General features: G+C 41.5%; 2 protein-coding genes across 5 annotated transcripts in view; both read left to right on the top strand.

Annotated features, from left to right (window-relative positions):
- Nucleotides 1–3,287: 3,287 nt before the first annotated feature.
- Ascl3 (achaete-scute family bHLH transcription factor 3) lies at nt 3,288–4,581 on the top strand. Its single transcript, XM_015476255.2, has one exon. It carries the CDS (start codon nt 3,879–3,881, stop codon nt 4,422–4,424), a length of 546 nt encoding a protein of 181 aa, XP_015331741.1. The 5' UTR covers nt 3,288–3,878; the 3' UTR covers nt 4,425–4,581.
- Nucleotides 4,582–7,164: 2,583 nt separating this feature from the next.
- CUNH11orf16 (chromosome unknown C11orf16 homolog) overlaps nt 7,165–16,015 on the top strand; it is a 12,129-nt gene continuing 3,278 nt past the window's right edge. The window contains exons 1-5 of one of the 4 annotated variants that reach the window (XM_015477610.2): nt 7,442–7,526; nt 8,087–8,271; nt 9,755–9,911; nt 11,455–11,689; nt 12,498–13,139. In XM_015477610.2, the coding sequence (XP_015333096.1) occupies nt 8,105–8,271; nt 9,755–9,911; nt 11,455–11,689; nt 12,498–13,139 (1,201 nt within the window). In that variant the 5' untranslated portion in view covers nt 7,442–7,526; nt 8,087–8,104. Of the gene's footprint in view, nt 7,531–8,086; nt 8,275–9,754; nt 9,912–11,454; nt 11,690–12,497; nt 13,140–16,015 lie in introns of all 4 variants that reach the window. The other 3 variants (XM_048788309.1, XM_048788307.1, XM_048788306.1) reach the window with 3 other exon arrangements.

Below are 16,015 nucleotides of genomic sequence, written 5' to 3'. Positions count from 1 at the left end.
TATATATATATATATATATATATATATATATATATGTATGTATATATGTATATATACACACACACACACACAAAATGCTGGGGATGTGGCTCAGTGGCTAAGCACCCCTGGAGTCAATCCCCGGTATCGCAAAAAAAAAAAAAAAGAGAGAACTGGAAATGTATCTCAATGGTAGAGCGTCCCATGTTCAATCTCCAATATAACACATACACCCACCACACACACACACAAAAGATATAAGTTCTTATTGACCCTCCTAGTTCTGGCATAAATCTCTAAAAGAATATTGACCAATATTTGCACATTATGAGACTAAAGATCTTTTCCATAAATAATTTTGATATAAAATCATATATCCCAGATGAATGCAGGGGCATTCTTTAAACAAAAGAATTTGTTACAAGTGTGCAGTTTTGAAAGCAAACCTTTCTTTTTAGTATTGTCAAGTGTTGTCATGCCTACATATTAGGTAGAAAAACAGCTAAACCAGAACCAAGCAGTTCTGTTTAACTGTAAACTACTTTGCATATTGTTACTAAATGACCACCTATAAATCAGGTTAAATCTGACTCAACCCAAAATACAACATCTTGAGCGACAAAACTCAGGTAAGAGACACTTCTCCAGAGTGACCCATAGGAGAAAATAAGAACCTGATTTTTAAGAAAGTCCCTAGATACTATTTTTAAATTATACATTTTGTCAATCTTATATTCCATTATCTTAAAATACAAATTATTGTCCATGTTACAAAAGATCTAGATTTTACTGGTGCTTAAATAACATGGAGGAGTGGGAAGTATTTTGTGCTACTACCTTTGCAAACTTAGCAACATTTACAACCTCTGAGGGATGGGAAAAGAGGGTTTCTAAGCTTCCTCCAAGCTCTGATATTCTATAATTCAATCTATGAAAACAGAAGCTTTTATAAAGTTCAGCAGAGCATCTGGAATCTCTTAGGATTTTATTATTAAGAGCTCATCATTTATTTTCCAGAAGGGCTCTAAGATAGAAACCCAAGATTTTCCCAAGATAGGTGTATTTGTTAGTTGGTCATGTGTTTGTAATCATGGAGCCCCAGCACTAACAATCCATGCTGCCTTCCTTTAAGATAAACTTGTACTTGATTCCTACAAACACATCTAGCCTAGTGGAGTCTCTACTAGGCTTCCTATCTTAATTCTCTTCACTGCTGCATTTTTTTCACACTCTTACTCTGTTGTTTATGGCTAAAATGTCCTCTTTGAATGAAAGGTGATCATATTTAGATGGTACTACATTGATTGGTGGACTTATTAGAAATGCTCAATTAAAAAAGAAAAGCTTCTTTATCAATATGTCCCTAGATACTTTTTTTCTAAGAATTACACAACAACCTAGAAACTTTTTTAAAGAGAGAGAGAGAATTTTTTAATATTTATTTTTTAGTTTTTGGTGGACACAACATCTTTGTTTGTATGTGGTGCTGAGGACTGAAGCCGGGCCACATGCATGCCAGGTGAGCGCGCTACCACTTAAGCCACATCCCCAGCCCTAGAAACTTTTAATTACCTGTAGTATATATCAATTACTCAGATTTCATCTGAATCAAGATTTAAGATGTTACTTCAGTTATGCTTCAGAGTAAAATCATATCCAAAAATGTAATTTTGCATAATTAACTTTGATATCTGCTTTACTTTTGGGGGGAACCTGTTGTAGTTAATAAATTCTGGTTTGTTAGCTGTACACAAAAATAAGAATGTTAGGGCTGGGATTATAGCTCAGTGGTGTGAGGCACTGGGTTCAGTCCTCAGCACCACATAAAAATAAATAAATAAAGATATTGTGTCCACATTAAAAAAAAATCTTTAAAAAAGTAATAAAAGAGTGTTGTCAGAACTATAGTTGTGCAGTCTCCACATCCATTTGCCATCATTTTATAGCTTCTGCCATACATATTCATCTTGCCCTCTAGATTCCTAGCTTAGGAATTTCCCAACTAGTTTCTCTCAGCAACTTTTTCTATTTGACAGAATCTTGGCTAGTTGTTAATCTTCCAGAGATTTTTGTTTTATGTTAGTTATTTGAGGTCATTTGGTCAGTAATTTGGACTCTTTCATTTCCTGTTCCTCTGTTTCAATTTTTAATTGAATATATCTCACTTATCTCATCCTCCCTCACTCCCTTTTGTAGAAAGAGTGTTTCCTGGCATTGACTCCTTTTCCAGCCTTTTTCACCATGACTTATAACCCTTCTCACTCATCCTTCTCCCCCATCCAGAACCTTGCATATTCTAGACAAGTGCTCTCCTATGAGCTACATTCCCAGCGCCGCCTTTAAAAAAACAAAAAAGGGCTGGAGTTGTGGCTCAGTGGTAGAGCATTTGCCTGGCATGTGTGAGGCCCTGGGTTAGATCCTCAGCACCACATGTAAATAAATAAAATAAAAGATCCATTTACAACTAAAAAGTATTTAAAAAAATTTTTTTGAGACAGCATCTGCCTGCCTCCTAGTTAACTAGTTAAACTACAATGCCCCTTAAAAACCTCTAGTGGCTACCATATTATAGTTAAATGCAAAAAATCAATAGATGTTGTAAAATGAGGTAGGGATTTGGGGTATAGCTTAATGGTAGAGAGCTTGCCTCTTCAGCACAAAGCCCCGAGTTTAATTCCCCAGCATTGAGGAGAAAGTAGATGGGATTATAACTGTGATTAGTAAGTGAGGATTTTTGATGCTACAAAAAAAACAACACTAAATAATATTGACTCACTGGTGAGAAAGTTGTTCCCATTCCAATTCTCTTTCAATCCTTGTGACCTCAAGTTACAGTCTTAGTCTGGTGCAAACATGTCTTCCACATCACTAGAATGCCTTCTAATCTCCCTCATACAACAAGAATAATATCTAGCCTGAATTTAATATTTGTACTGTTAAATGCTATTTATTGTGAATTATACTGATTTCACATTTACAGTAGGGTTATAAAGTTTCTTTTAAAAATAAATCCTTGGGCTGGGGATGTGGCTCAAGCGGTAGCACGCTTGCCTGGCATGCATGTGGCCGGGGTTCGATCCTCAGCACCACATACAAACAAAAATGTTGTGTCCGCTGAAAACTAAAAATAAATATTAAAATTCTCAAAAAAAAAAAAAAAGTAAAAATAAATCCTTTTGAGGGGCTAAAGATTTAGCTTAGTGGTAGAGTACTTTCCTTGCATGTTGGAGGCCCTGGATTCAATCCTCCAGTACTGCAATAAATAAATAAATCTGATTGAGTAAAAAAATGTTAAGTGTTTTTTTAAAAAATAAGTAATAGTACAAGCGAAACACAGATGTACTTTTTATCACTATGGTATATGCAAATAACTGAAGTTTAGGAAACACTGAAACCACAATATTCAATACACATTGGGAAAAATTACAAACTAGTTAATGATCATGCATCCTCACAGGTATAGGCTTCTTAAGTAATACCTGATATGCCAGGGGAAAAACAAAATAAAAATAAGAAAGGAATAATTTGTTCTTAAATATTTACTATAAAAATTTTTAAAGAAACTCCCTCACACATTTAAAACACAGAACTTAATTGAGTAAAGTGCAGCTATATTCAGATTTTGTGTCCCCTCCCACTGCATCCCATGGAGCACAAGGATAAAGTATTATACTCCAAGGGGTCCCACACCAGCACATTCCCTCTTCCTGAATAGGTCTACATCTATCTCATTTTTAGTTTTTCTTTCTTTTTTTTTTTAGTGCTTTCCCAAATGAGCTTAGAAACTAGTAATCTAAATAGAAGACTTCAAAACACTGATCTCTAAGAATACAAACCTTGCTCTGTTTTTAATCTGGCCAAATTAATAAACATGGTTATATTTCTAGGTTAAAGACAAAATGACGGACAATAGAAGCTACTCTAATTCACCAGACAAATTTCCTGTCTTCTCTGATTCTGCCCACTTGCCGCTGCCCAGGTCCTTCTATCTGGACCCCATGGTCACTTTCCACCTGTGTCCTGAGGCCCCAGTGCCATCTCCTTACTCTGAAGAGCTGCCATTGCTGCCATTTTCCAGTGACTCCCTGATCATGGAAAATTATGGTGAACCCTGCTCCTTCACATTCCCAATGCCTTATCCAAATTACAGAAGGTGTGAATACTCCTATGGGCCAGCCTTTATCCGGAAACGGAATGAGCGGGAAAGGCAACGGGTAAAGTGTGTCAACGAAGGCTATGCCCAACTGCGACATCATCTGCCAGAGGAGTATCTGGAGAAACGACTCAGCAAAGTGGAAACCCTTAGAGCCGCAATCAAGTACATTAACTACCTACAGTCACTTTTGTGCCCTGATAAACCCGAGACCAAGAATAATGCCAGGAAAGGCTCCTCCCTAATGGCAACCACCAGTCACCATGCTGACCCAATTTTTAGAATTGTTTGAATCAGCATTTCAAAATAGAAACAGATAATTCCACAAAATAAGATCTCTGACAGCATCCTTCAATAGTTTTTTCTGTATGTAATTTCCGTGTGGACAGATACAGTTCCCATGCTAACCTATGCTGGGTATTAATAATACATTATCTTATGTAGACTGATAAAATGCTTTGCTCATTTCTTTCAAGAGCTCTAGTAGAGCAGAATGGATTTCCCAGGAACCTCTGTACTTTTCACCCTGCCCTTCTCACACACTTGGCCCACTTCTCAGGTGTCAGAAGCTCTCACAAAAGCATGAAAAGTGACGAGTGACTACTCAGTGCTAGAGGTATATTTTGCAGCTACTTTGTGCTAAGCTGTCACAATGAATCTGCCTTGATTTGTCAGATGTTTGGTGGTTCTTATTTATTTGGTGTTGACAAGAAGTCACAATGAGAAAACATCTCAGGGTAAAAACAAAAGTAGTCTATAAAACTTTTTGTCCTTTGAAAAGATTTCAGATTTATCTTTTTCCTGCACTTAGACTTCCTTAGGCAGCTTAGTACAGAGCTTCAGAAGGTAGTCTCTGGACACTAACTGCCTCAGTTTCAAATTTCTCTCCTGCTTTCATTCTGGATCTTGGTTCTTCATCTGCAGTGTGTGAATAATAACAGCAACACCCCTGTGTTTATTATGAGGATTAACTGTGCCTAACACTGAGTACATATCCATAACCATTGTTTTCTAACATCATTATTATTTTTATCTTGTTTTGTCCATAGTATTATCATCCTCCAAGCCCAGAAAACTTTCAGCTGCCAGGCCTTTCCTTCACCCTTGGGAAGGAGAGTCCCTGGCCTGTATCTTAGAGATTGCCTTCAAAATGTCTCCATTTCTACTCAAGGCTAGCTTCAGTGCTTCCTTCTCTCTTTTTTTTTTAATTATTATTTTTTAGTTGTAAATAGACACAATACCTTTATTTCTTTTTATGTGGTACTAAGGATCAAACCCAGTACCTCACGTATGCTAGGCAAGCTAGCGCTCTACTACTGAGCCACATCCCCAACCCAGCTTCTTTCCAACTTAACTCCCAGGTCCCATCTGTCACCAAGCATAGTCAAGACTTCCCTCACACTGTCACATTCATCTTCACTGTCATGTCTGAATTCTTTCTCAATTTCCATTCCCTACCATTAGTTGCACCTTCATTTTGTATATAAACTTCTCTTGTAGTTCCTCTCCTTTTATCATTATGCACTTATCTCTGTATTTTCAGTAGATAGATAACAATCATATTCATTGTATTTTCCTTATAAAGAGCCTCAACTCAGGTAGGTATCAATAAATATATGTTGTTACTATTTTCCTATTCCAATCCTGTCACCTTGCATCTGAATCTTTGTTAACTATGGCTTCTCTGGCCTCCTAGGCTTGTGTTTCCAACTGGTTCTACCCTCACTCTGATGTCTTACAGAGTTTCAGGTTACTTTGTTGCTCCAACTGTTTGATGGCTTCTTTTTAAATTCTTGTTTAAATGTATCCATTTGCTTTTCAAAGCTCACTACAGTCTATTCCCATCCCAAATGGGATAGGACACATACCCTGTCAGAAGCAAACCACAGGGCTGGGGTTGTAGAGCACTTGCCTAGCAGGTGTGAGGCACTGGGTTCAATTCTCAGCACCACATATAAATAAATAAAGATCTATTGACAACTTTAAAAAAATTTAAAGATTTCTTGAAAGTTAAAGCAAACCACAGTCTTTCAAGCGTATTCTTTGCTTTGTTCTTGCCTCCTACCTAATCTAGATTATTCTCCTTTCCCCCTCCACCATTGAAATTCCATTGTCTTATTCAGGACTCCCCTCAATGGCAGCCTTCATCAGTCTTTTTTAGACTTTATGTGCCAAGTAATTCAGCCTTTAAAGTATATGGGCCTGGGCTACAGTTATTCTTGTAACTACAAAATTATGTGTTGTGTGCAATCATCGCTTAAGATAATTTGGGTTGCAAGCAAGAAAAAACCCCAGTCTAGATTGGCATAACCAAGAAAGGGACTTTATAGGCTCATATAACTGAAGGACTCAACATTGTCACCAAGGACCTATTTTTTATAGGTCTATTCTGACTTTCCCTGGAAATAGCTTTGGTGTCCCCAAAAGGCTATCATGTGCCTTCTTATTTGTACACAGGAAGAAAGAAAAAGTCTATAACCCAGGATTCCCAGAAAAAAGTCTTGAGATCCCTTCTGATTGGAGAGGAACATACCATGCCTAATGAACCCCTGTGACCAGGAACATGAATGTGCTGACACACCTGGAGCTGGGAGTACAGTCTACTTCTCTGTGTATAGGGATCTGCAGACGGAAACAAGAACCCATGGAAGGAGGGAATGGATGTAGGGGAGATATCCACAAATTCCCTACATATTTTCTAGCTACTCAACACAGGGCCAGACACCATCAGTGCACAGTAACTGTGAGATTCCTCAAAATAAGCGTCTTCCTATGGATATTCAAACAAGAACAGAATCTAGACTTCTGTTCCTTTGGTCACCAGTGTCCACTCCCTGTATTCCTAATGGTTACCACACCTCTGCTCTTCAGTAAAGTCCTGTCTGTTTCAAGCATAACCACACCTTTGGTTATTTTGTTTTAAACCTTGAAAAATTCTTGGAGTCCTTAGGCCAGCCAGTGGCTTCCCCCACCCCAGCCTCCTTTCTGTTTAGGGTAGAGTTAGATCAAAAGCACTGAGTCTCATTAGGGGTCAGCTCCCTCCTCACATGACTCCCCTGGATCCGTGGGGGCTTCCCACTGTGAGTGACTGACTCTTCTGGCAGTAGTGAAGCCCGAGCTTTTGGAAATTGGGGTCACACTGTCTTTCACTCCTCCTCTCTTTTCCCTATCCTCAAAGACAAAGATTGAGAATAGGCCTTCTTTCCTCTTCCCTGTCTCCCATGGCCTTCCTTCATCCCTCTGCACATGCTCAGTGCTCTCACTGGCCTACAGCATTCCTTGCAGACTGCATCCATGGCAACCTGCTGGGCAACCAAGAGTCAGTTGGGCTGAAGCACTGGGCCCCAACTGTCAGAAGGTATCTGAGACTGAGGCAGAGGCTGGGTTTCAAGCTGTGAGTAAGTCCCTTTGGAGTTAAAACTATAAAGGGCAGGACTGATTCTAACAGGGCTCTAGTGGGCTGAAGCAGCTAAGTTTGATCTTGAGTCCTGAGTGGCAACTGTGGCTCTGACCCTGAGAACTCAGCTCCAACAGGTAGCCAGGTTAGGAAGGGAGTTTTTGGCTGGGGTTGGGGTAGTTTGTCATCAGGGTTAGAGTTTGTGAAGAGAAGAGTGGGCTTATCCCTGCCACTGGGGAGAAAAAAGAAAGAAAAAACATACTGAGCTTATAGTCAGCATCTTTCCATGTCTGCCGAGGTTAAGTGAGCACCCAGCCTAAGGATTTAAAGCTGGTTTCTCTAAAACCACAATTCCTGCTCTTACAACCCCTCCTATCTCCTGAGCTGAGGTTTCTGAGACAGATGATCCAAAGAAGAACTGGGGGTCTTGTGGGTGAGGGAGGGACAAGGATGCAGCTGTCCCTGAGACAGCTAATCTGGAGGTGAGTCCCCCTCCCACCAGGTGCCCTTTGCTGGGCTGTGGGCTGTAGCTCTAGTAACGCTGGTGCTTGTTCCAGGTGGTCTCTCGGAAGGCCATGCAATCCTCTACCCAGCTCGGAATGCCTTTGCCCAAATACTGCAGTGTGGCCACAACACTGAAGACCCCTGGCTGTAACTGTGCTGCTCCATTCTGGGATCTCTCCTTCACCTGCCCCTTTGCCCTCCGAGCACCCTACATCCCCAGGCACCATGCTCTCACAAGGTACCAGCATCAGCAACTCTGGAGGGAGTGGTGGCTGTTTTCTTTTCCCTTTGTTCTTAGTTCTAGATGGAGTCTCATGAGGAGAGAACTTGCTTTCTGTGTAGGCTGACAGGGCTCTTTACTGTTTGGCCTGTTGTGTGGGGTATAAGTCTATATTACCCTGGCCTAAGTGGTACTACCAGTGACCCAGGTTGCCTGGCTTTTGTCCTTCCCTGGGCTTTACCTTAGTGGCTTCTCACTCTAATTGTGGCTTTCACAATTGGCATCTGTGAGAGAAGGCTTTCAGCGATGACCAGTTCCAAAGTTTCTAACTCATTTTACCATCAACTATAAGACTTGCTGTGGCAATGAGACTTAGAATTTCTAAAACCAACAACTAAAGTGGTATATCTAGGTTCTCCCCAGAACCCCTCAGTATTCATCCTATATGAATTTCAATTGTCATCAGGGTTAAGTTTTGTGAAGGAAAAAACAGGTTTACTCCCAGAAGTCCCACCTCTGGGTTGGAGGAAGGAGGAAAACACTAACATACATTGAGCTACTTATATGCAAGGCACTTTCCGTGTTTATCTGCTGAGCAGTAACTGAAGTGCAGAGATTAACTGAGCACACAGCTGAGGGGCTTATAAGACAATTGAAAATCCTCAACTGTTCAGGATTTTTCTGAATAATATCCTCAGTCATTTGTTTAAAGTGTGACTACAAAGGGGCCAAACAACCTCAGCCTATAGCTGTTACAAATTGTGTAAATTCCAGGGATCAGTCCATGCTACTGAACATTATTAGTCTGCCTGGGTTAGCAACAGACTTTTAGTGCTCCTTTTTTCGATTCACCTATTTCTACCATCCTGTTTAAGTCCAAATTAAGCATCTTTGTGTTCATTGTTGTCTACAAAACAGTTTCTTTAAAAACCTTAACCCTCAGGCAACAGCTCCCCCATACCAGCTGGCCCTGCCCACCCGCTCCTTTTCTGCACTGGCCTCTCCTTTTCTGCACCACAGCACCTTAGGCAGCTCCTCTGTGCTGCCTCTGCTCCTGCACTAATTCATCCTTCTGAGCCCCTAATGCCAAGTGCTTTACAACTTTGCTCCTTTGGCATTGCAGTCTACACTTCCTTTCCTCATTCTGAAATCTCATATATAGCTTTAGGGTTTACCTCGTGGTACCCTTTTCTGGTCTATATTTTTAGTTTCAGAACAAACATTAATTAATTTGAATATATCAAGGATAATTATGTTTTGGTTATCTTGGAACTATTTCCAATTTAAAAATTATGGTTCCCTTCACTGTCCTTACCATTTGTCCTTCCCAAAAAGCTTACCTTATCTTACTAGAAGTCATAGATAGCCACATTCCTCATGGATTACTATTCCACATACGCTAATGTGAATTCACACGCCTTGGCACTCCTCAGATCTGTGAAAAGTGGTCCTTAATGTTTTGGAGGTTGTTGTTCATCCCCCTAAATTTGCTTTTTTCCAGGTATTCTTCTTATCACCAGTATCTCCACATTGCTGACCCAGCATGGCAGGGGCCTGGATGGCTGGGAAGAGTTGGAGGTGCCACTGACACTTGGGTCCTGGCTAGAAGGGAACCAGATGGCTTTTATTACCTGGCTCAAATAAAGGCAGCTCCAGAGGCAAGTCCCTGACTCCCAGCATCCCCCTAGTACACTCCTCTAGGTGATCCTATTCTATCTGATTAGTCTTAGCTACTAAGTGTGTCCAGCAGTTCAGTTTCTTAGATAAGCACAGGTCTCCCATAGCCAGACTGTAGAAGTGAACATAGAGTATCAGTGAGCATATTAGTTTGCTAGAGCTGTGTGCACACAAACTGAGCAGCTTAAATAATAGAAGTCAGTTGTCTCACATTTCTTGAAGTCCAGGTATTGGCAGCATTTGGTTCTTTCTAAGGGCTCTAAGGAATAATCTGTTTCCTGCCCCTCTCCTAGCTTCAGTGTTTGCTAGTAGTCTTTGGTATTCCTTGGCTTGCATCACACTGATCTCAGCCTTCAACTTCATATGGCATTTTCCCTGAGCATGTTTCTGTCCAAATTTCCCTCTTTTATAAGAACATCAGTCACATTGGTTGGGGACCTTCCATGATTATTATGACCTCATCTTAACTAATTTTAACCTGTAATAATCATATCCCTTCCCAAAAAAAAGTCATATTATGAGATGGTGAATTTTGGAGAAAGGGAAACACAATTCAACACATAACAGTAAAGAAAATGTACATTTAAAGTACTTTGCTCAGGAAAATCAGTGTATTGAATTGTTGCCACTTGCCTAGAGAAAAGGAGAAAAACATGCCTTTAGGCACACGTGGGTTCCTGTTCCTGCACACAGAGGCTCATTCCTGGCACACTAGGAACCTGATCTGGACTTTACTTCAGGGGCTTCTTACCTCTTTGGGACTTTTCAAAGTCAGACTTTGTAAATTGATGGAAGGAGGATAATGTGAATTCTCAAAAAATATGAATTATAGGATTTCCAATCAGAAGTCATTTTACTATTTTCAAGCAACTAGTAGATCAATTCAAATGTTAGCAGAATTTTGCTACTATACAGGTCCTGTTTTGTGATTGGTTTAAATTATTTATAACTTGATTTTCTCTTCAAAATCATATTGAGTACTCAAACCAACTTCTATTTTGAATTAGCTGAAGTACTTTTTCTGTTGTATACTATTTATTTACTTAAACCTTCCCTCTTGCTGCTGGTAGCTTGGGGACTGCCCTCTGGCCACAATCACACCTAGCCCATGTGGGCCTCATAAATCAATGATGAACTATCCCCAGTTGGTTTTAGACTCTGGAACACATTTGGCAGTATTGGAAGGAGAGAAAAGTCCAGAGAACCCAGGTTACTCCTGGGAATTGTAGACCAAATATTTGGTTGGAGGAAAGAAAAATAAGAGAACAGAAAGAGAAAGACAGAATGTGGTAATAAATAAGGGTTGCCCATTGCAGGAAGTAGAGAGAACAATAGTCCCATTACCCTCCCTGTCTCCACTTCTTTCATCTCTAAGCAGCACTGCCCCAGTCCTGACCTTTATTTGAAGGGTCCTTACTCTTGGTAAGGAAGAACCTTGGCCTGGTTCTGGGTCATTGTAGGGAATCTGGGTGCTCCCTATTGTACTTTCTAATGCCAAATCTTACTCTGTTGTCTTTCCCATAGTTAGAAAAGCAGGGGATCCTGCTTGTGGAATATGAAGTTCCCCTTGTAATGTGCCCAAACCTGCCACCCCAGAAGCAGAGTGTGGTCTTAGAAGAAGATGTCATTCAACTCTCACCATCCAGAGACTATTCACTGCAACCTGGGGACAAGGTGCTGGCACCCTGGGAGGCAGACCGACAGCGGTATGGTCCTGGCACTGTTCTCTTAGGCTTGGAGACAAAAGATCCTCAGAGAGGTAAGGGAAGCTTCTCTGACCCATCAGTCCCCAGAAGGAGCCAGGCTGGGGATAAAGCCAGAGCATATAGACTGAAAGCCATTAAAGAAAGAATCTTGGGGCTGGGGCTCAGCAGTAGAGTGCTCGCCTAGCATGTGTGAGGCACTGGGTTCGATTCTCAGCACCACATAAAATAAATAAATAAAATAAAGGTATGGTATCCAACTACAACTAAAAAATATTTTTTAAAAAAGAATCTTTATGCCATCACTTGCTGCTTAACTTGGGGGTAGCAACAGATGCATGTTCATAACTTTCATATTTTAGGGAAAATAACTCCCAACTACCATTAGCTGAACCATAGTGTGGTGGGATTATTCCTGGATTCACACCAGGAGTCACCATTCATCCCTCACCAAGTCCTCTAGGGTCTAGGACTGAAGCCCACAGGTCTATAAGGAAGTGGTGATCAGGGGCCCATGAGGATGTCACTCTTGCCTCAGGGGTAAGGGCTTTATAAGTTTTTACCCCCAGAAAGTTGAGAAATTATTTTTTCAAAGAGAAACTTTCTTGGGTGACTCCTCTGAACCCTGGTTTTTGGCATGGGTGGGAGTGTTTATCAGTCAGCTGAGGTTGTATTTTATGAGGGCTACAGCTTTCTCAGGCGCCAACACTTGTACAGGATCTCAGAGAAGGGTGTGTGAGGATCCAGGCAACAGAGCAGAGAATTCAGCTGAGGCTTTTTGCCTTTGTGGATGGGAGAACTCTTATTATTCTAACCCAAAGAAGAGGTAATTGTAACAAAATGTTGTTTTTTTCTGTTATTTAGCATCAAAGGAAGAAATCACTGTTCACTTCTGGAATGGCAAGACAGCTAAAGTACCTCAAGGTGGGGTCAGGTGGGTGCCCCCTGCTGCCTGGAAGAAGGCTGTGGAGAGGCTGCACTGGCCTTGCACCAGGGAGGACCTCAGTCCGCTCCTCTGGGCCCCTTGCTGCTCTCTGTTGGGGCCAGTCACTGGATGCACCACCAACCTGCCTCCTCTGGATGCTCCTTTCCTGTGCCCTCCCTGCCAACCCCATGCCTGCTGCCGGCTGCTATGCCAGGGCTGCTTCTGCTGCTGTTCCTTGATGGGCCCCACCTGGTGGCCTCTAACTAGGACTTCAGAGATCACAGCCAGGGAATTCCTGGAGTCAGGACTGAAGCCCACAGCACAACTTTTGCCTCTGGAGGGTTCTAAAGAGGAGGCAGTAGCAGTGCATGCTCCCATGGCTGTTTCTTCCTCCTCCCCTTCTTCTTGTGAAGAGTCAGATAATGAGCTGGAGATGGGCCTTCCCCAGAGACTGATGGTGAACATCGCAGTCAACACTGACCCCATCCTTCCTGAGAAGTGTTGGAGGCAGAGTGGCCCCTGCCAGCCTGAGTGGAGGTATTGGAGGAGGAATGGATCTGAACCACGTCCTGGGAAACCAGGTAAACCAAAGGCACTGCGTTGTCTTCCAAGATAGGTCTGAGGCTCCCCATCCATGTGTGTTTTAGCAATTGGATGCACCTGTCCACTCTGTTGGGCTTGGGAGTAATACTTTGGAGACCAGCCAAGTGGAAGGGGAGACTATGAGAAGAGAGAAGTTATAGGGTTCCATTTAAACTGAGAGAGGAAGGATGGGCTATCCTTTGTGCTAAGGTTTGATATTTTTTTCTTTCTTTACCAATCTCTTTTGAGAGGAAACCGCCATTGTCCATGTTTGCTCCCTCCTTTTTTTTTCCCCTGGAGGCCTTGATTTTTCTCTAGTTGAACAGTTAAAAATGCCTCCAGGTGTTGAGATTTGAGTTGAGGCCATGAGAAGCATAGAAATAGGTCCTTAAAAACATTGGTCATCAGGCCACATTCTCCAGATGAGCACCATGGTAAGTCAAAATGGGAAGGACAAAGCACTACCTCATGCAATTCTTTACAACTAATAGAGGAAACCATGCTAAATTGTCATGCTGCCATTCCCAAGCTTCTTTACTTCGAACTGAGGACTATGACATGGCTTGATGTATTTGAGAAGCAGCATATTATTAATCTGCTCCAGACCCATTCTATCTAAATTCCTAATAGGGCCTAGAAAGAACAGAAGCCTAGGTCAATTGGCAGAGCTGTGTGGAGAAGGGGGCCTGGATAAGCCCAGCCTTAGGCTAGATTCTTGGAGCCCTGGAGACACTGATTTAATGTTCATTGCAGAGGCATCTGGGGCAGGCATACTGTGAGCACTAAAGAACATCACTGCTAAGGGCTTAGGGGTCTCTAGCCACTGCCCACAATGGGACCCACAGGGAGTCCTTATTTGGAGCCATTGCCTTATTTCTAGGATAGCTCAGCTAGAAGGACTGCTCAGCCCATGAGGATGTCACTCTTGCCCCAGGGGTAAGGGCTTTATAAGTTTTTACCTCCAGAAAGTTGAGAAATTATTTTTTCAAAAAGAAACTTTCTTGGGTGACTCCTCTGAACCCCTGGTTTTTGGCATAGGTGGGAGTGTATATCAGTCAGCTGTAGTTGTATTTTATGAGGGTTGCAGCTTTCTCAGGTTTCCAAGCTGTGGGATCTTTTCCCCACCTCTGATAGGGAAACAGAAGCATAACAATTCACTTATGGTCAGCTGAGATCTTCCTCCTCTCTCCAAGAGGAAACTGTGTATTGAAAATATAAGGTGGAGGGGAAAGGCCTTGAACTTCGATGAAATGGATCACTCTGTTCTCACAATGGTAAGCCTTGGCAACAGCTACTTGGAAACAGCTCTAAGATCTGCCCTCCCAATGAGTGATAACATAAAAAAATGGTGCCAAAATTGTTTTCGTACAAACTTTTCCATAGCTTCTACTGTCTCTTGCTTCAGCACAGCCTGGAGAAACAAAATCTGTACTTATCCAACAGAAAAGTTGGTGGGAACAATTGAGATAGCACCAGGCCTAGCACAAGAGAAGGGAACAATAAAAGGGCGACCAGAGGCTACATGGTAGTCAGGCCCCAGTTACCATGTCTGCATTCTGCGGCTGTGGCTTGCTCCATGGCAATCTCTAGAATGGTTCCAAATTAAAATCCAAATTTTCCCTGGCTCTACACATTCACCACTCTTATCTCCACTGCCCAAAGTCACTTAAAACCTATATTTAGTCTCTCTCCCCATCAATACACTTTAAACAGATTCAATCCATTACCCCCCAATTCTAATAATTGACTGTAAAGAAGATAAATATACTATCTTTTTAAGTACTGTTTCTTTTGCTATGCCTCAGGGAAAGTTAATTCCAGGTCTGAACCCTGAGCATCATCAGGCATGTTCCCTAATCTTTGGACAGCAGGCCTGAGATGGGGCCTTGAGAAGGGGGCCATCCCCAGCCCTTGTCACAGATGCAATACTGACTGTCAGCTAAGTAGAAAAGTTGAAGTGTATCAAACCATGTATAGACCACGGCTGGAAACAATGACAAATTACAGCTTTATTCTCCCCTCCAGACTTTAAAGAAAATGTGCTGCTTTGCTTCTCCTAAATGATTGGTATTTAATCAGTACTAGATATCAGTACTTGATCTGACAGTATTTGATCTGACAGCATTTGATCTCAGTGCGGTCAAACACTAAAGCTTGATGGTCTTCAGCCAGCCTCTTATGAAACCTCTTAGTTTCTTTCAGCATAGACAGCAAGAGGTCACTGATCCCAGAAATCCTAGGGAGGCAGATTGTGGGTTGCCATCCCTCATGGTGCTCGCTTCCCTGAAGACTGAAACGGGATTCAATCTGCAATATTAAAAAATTTAAGTATTCCTCCCTTTTTAGATTGTTCTTCTGTTCCACAGAAGTTCCATTAGATTTTTGTCTCATTTAACTCTTTTTTTTTAAAATAAATTGTCGATGAACACGATACCTTTATTTATTTATGTGGTGCTGAGAATTGAACCCAGTGCCTCATATGTGCTAGGCAAGCACTCTACCATTGAGCCACTACCCCAGCCCATTATTCAACTTCTTAAAACTTATTTTTTAAAACCATCAGCCTACTATCTTTCCTTTGTAATCAATGTTATTGATTAGTGAAGGAGTAGAAGCTTCTTCAATTAGAGGCAACTGGTTAATTTGTTTCCTCTATTGGCTGTTTAAAAGAACTCTGATAACTTCTTCCCTCCCAACTCCAAATTTGGGTATTAGATAATGACCTTTCCCCAAAAAAATAATGGCCAGAAGTGATTAACAAAGTTTATTTCTCTTTAAAGATACAGAATATGGATTTCCAGTTTTCCTAGCACCATTTGTTGAAGATGCTATCCTTCCTCCATTGCATGCTTTTAGCCCCTTTATCAAATATAAG

Source organism: Marmota marmota, unplaced genomic scaffold (genome assembly GCF_001458135.2).
Source record: "Marmota marmota marmota unplaced genomic scaffold, marMar, whole genome shotgun sequence".
Lineage (NCBI taxonomy): Eukaryota > Metazoa > Chordata > Mammalia > Rodentia > Sciuridae > Marmota > Marmota marmota.
Note: the sequence above shows the minus strand (reverse complement) of the source record. Positions and strands in the feature narration are given on the sequence as shown.

What these genes read in the sequence shown, in the direction of transcription:
- Ascl3 (XM_015476255.2), top strand. Translation starts at nt 3,879, where the DNA reads ATGACGGACAATAGAAGCTACTCTAATTCACCAGACAAATTTCCTGTC.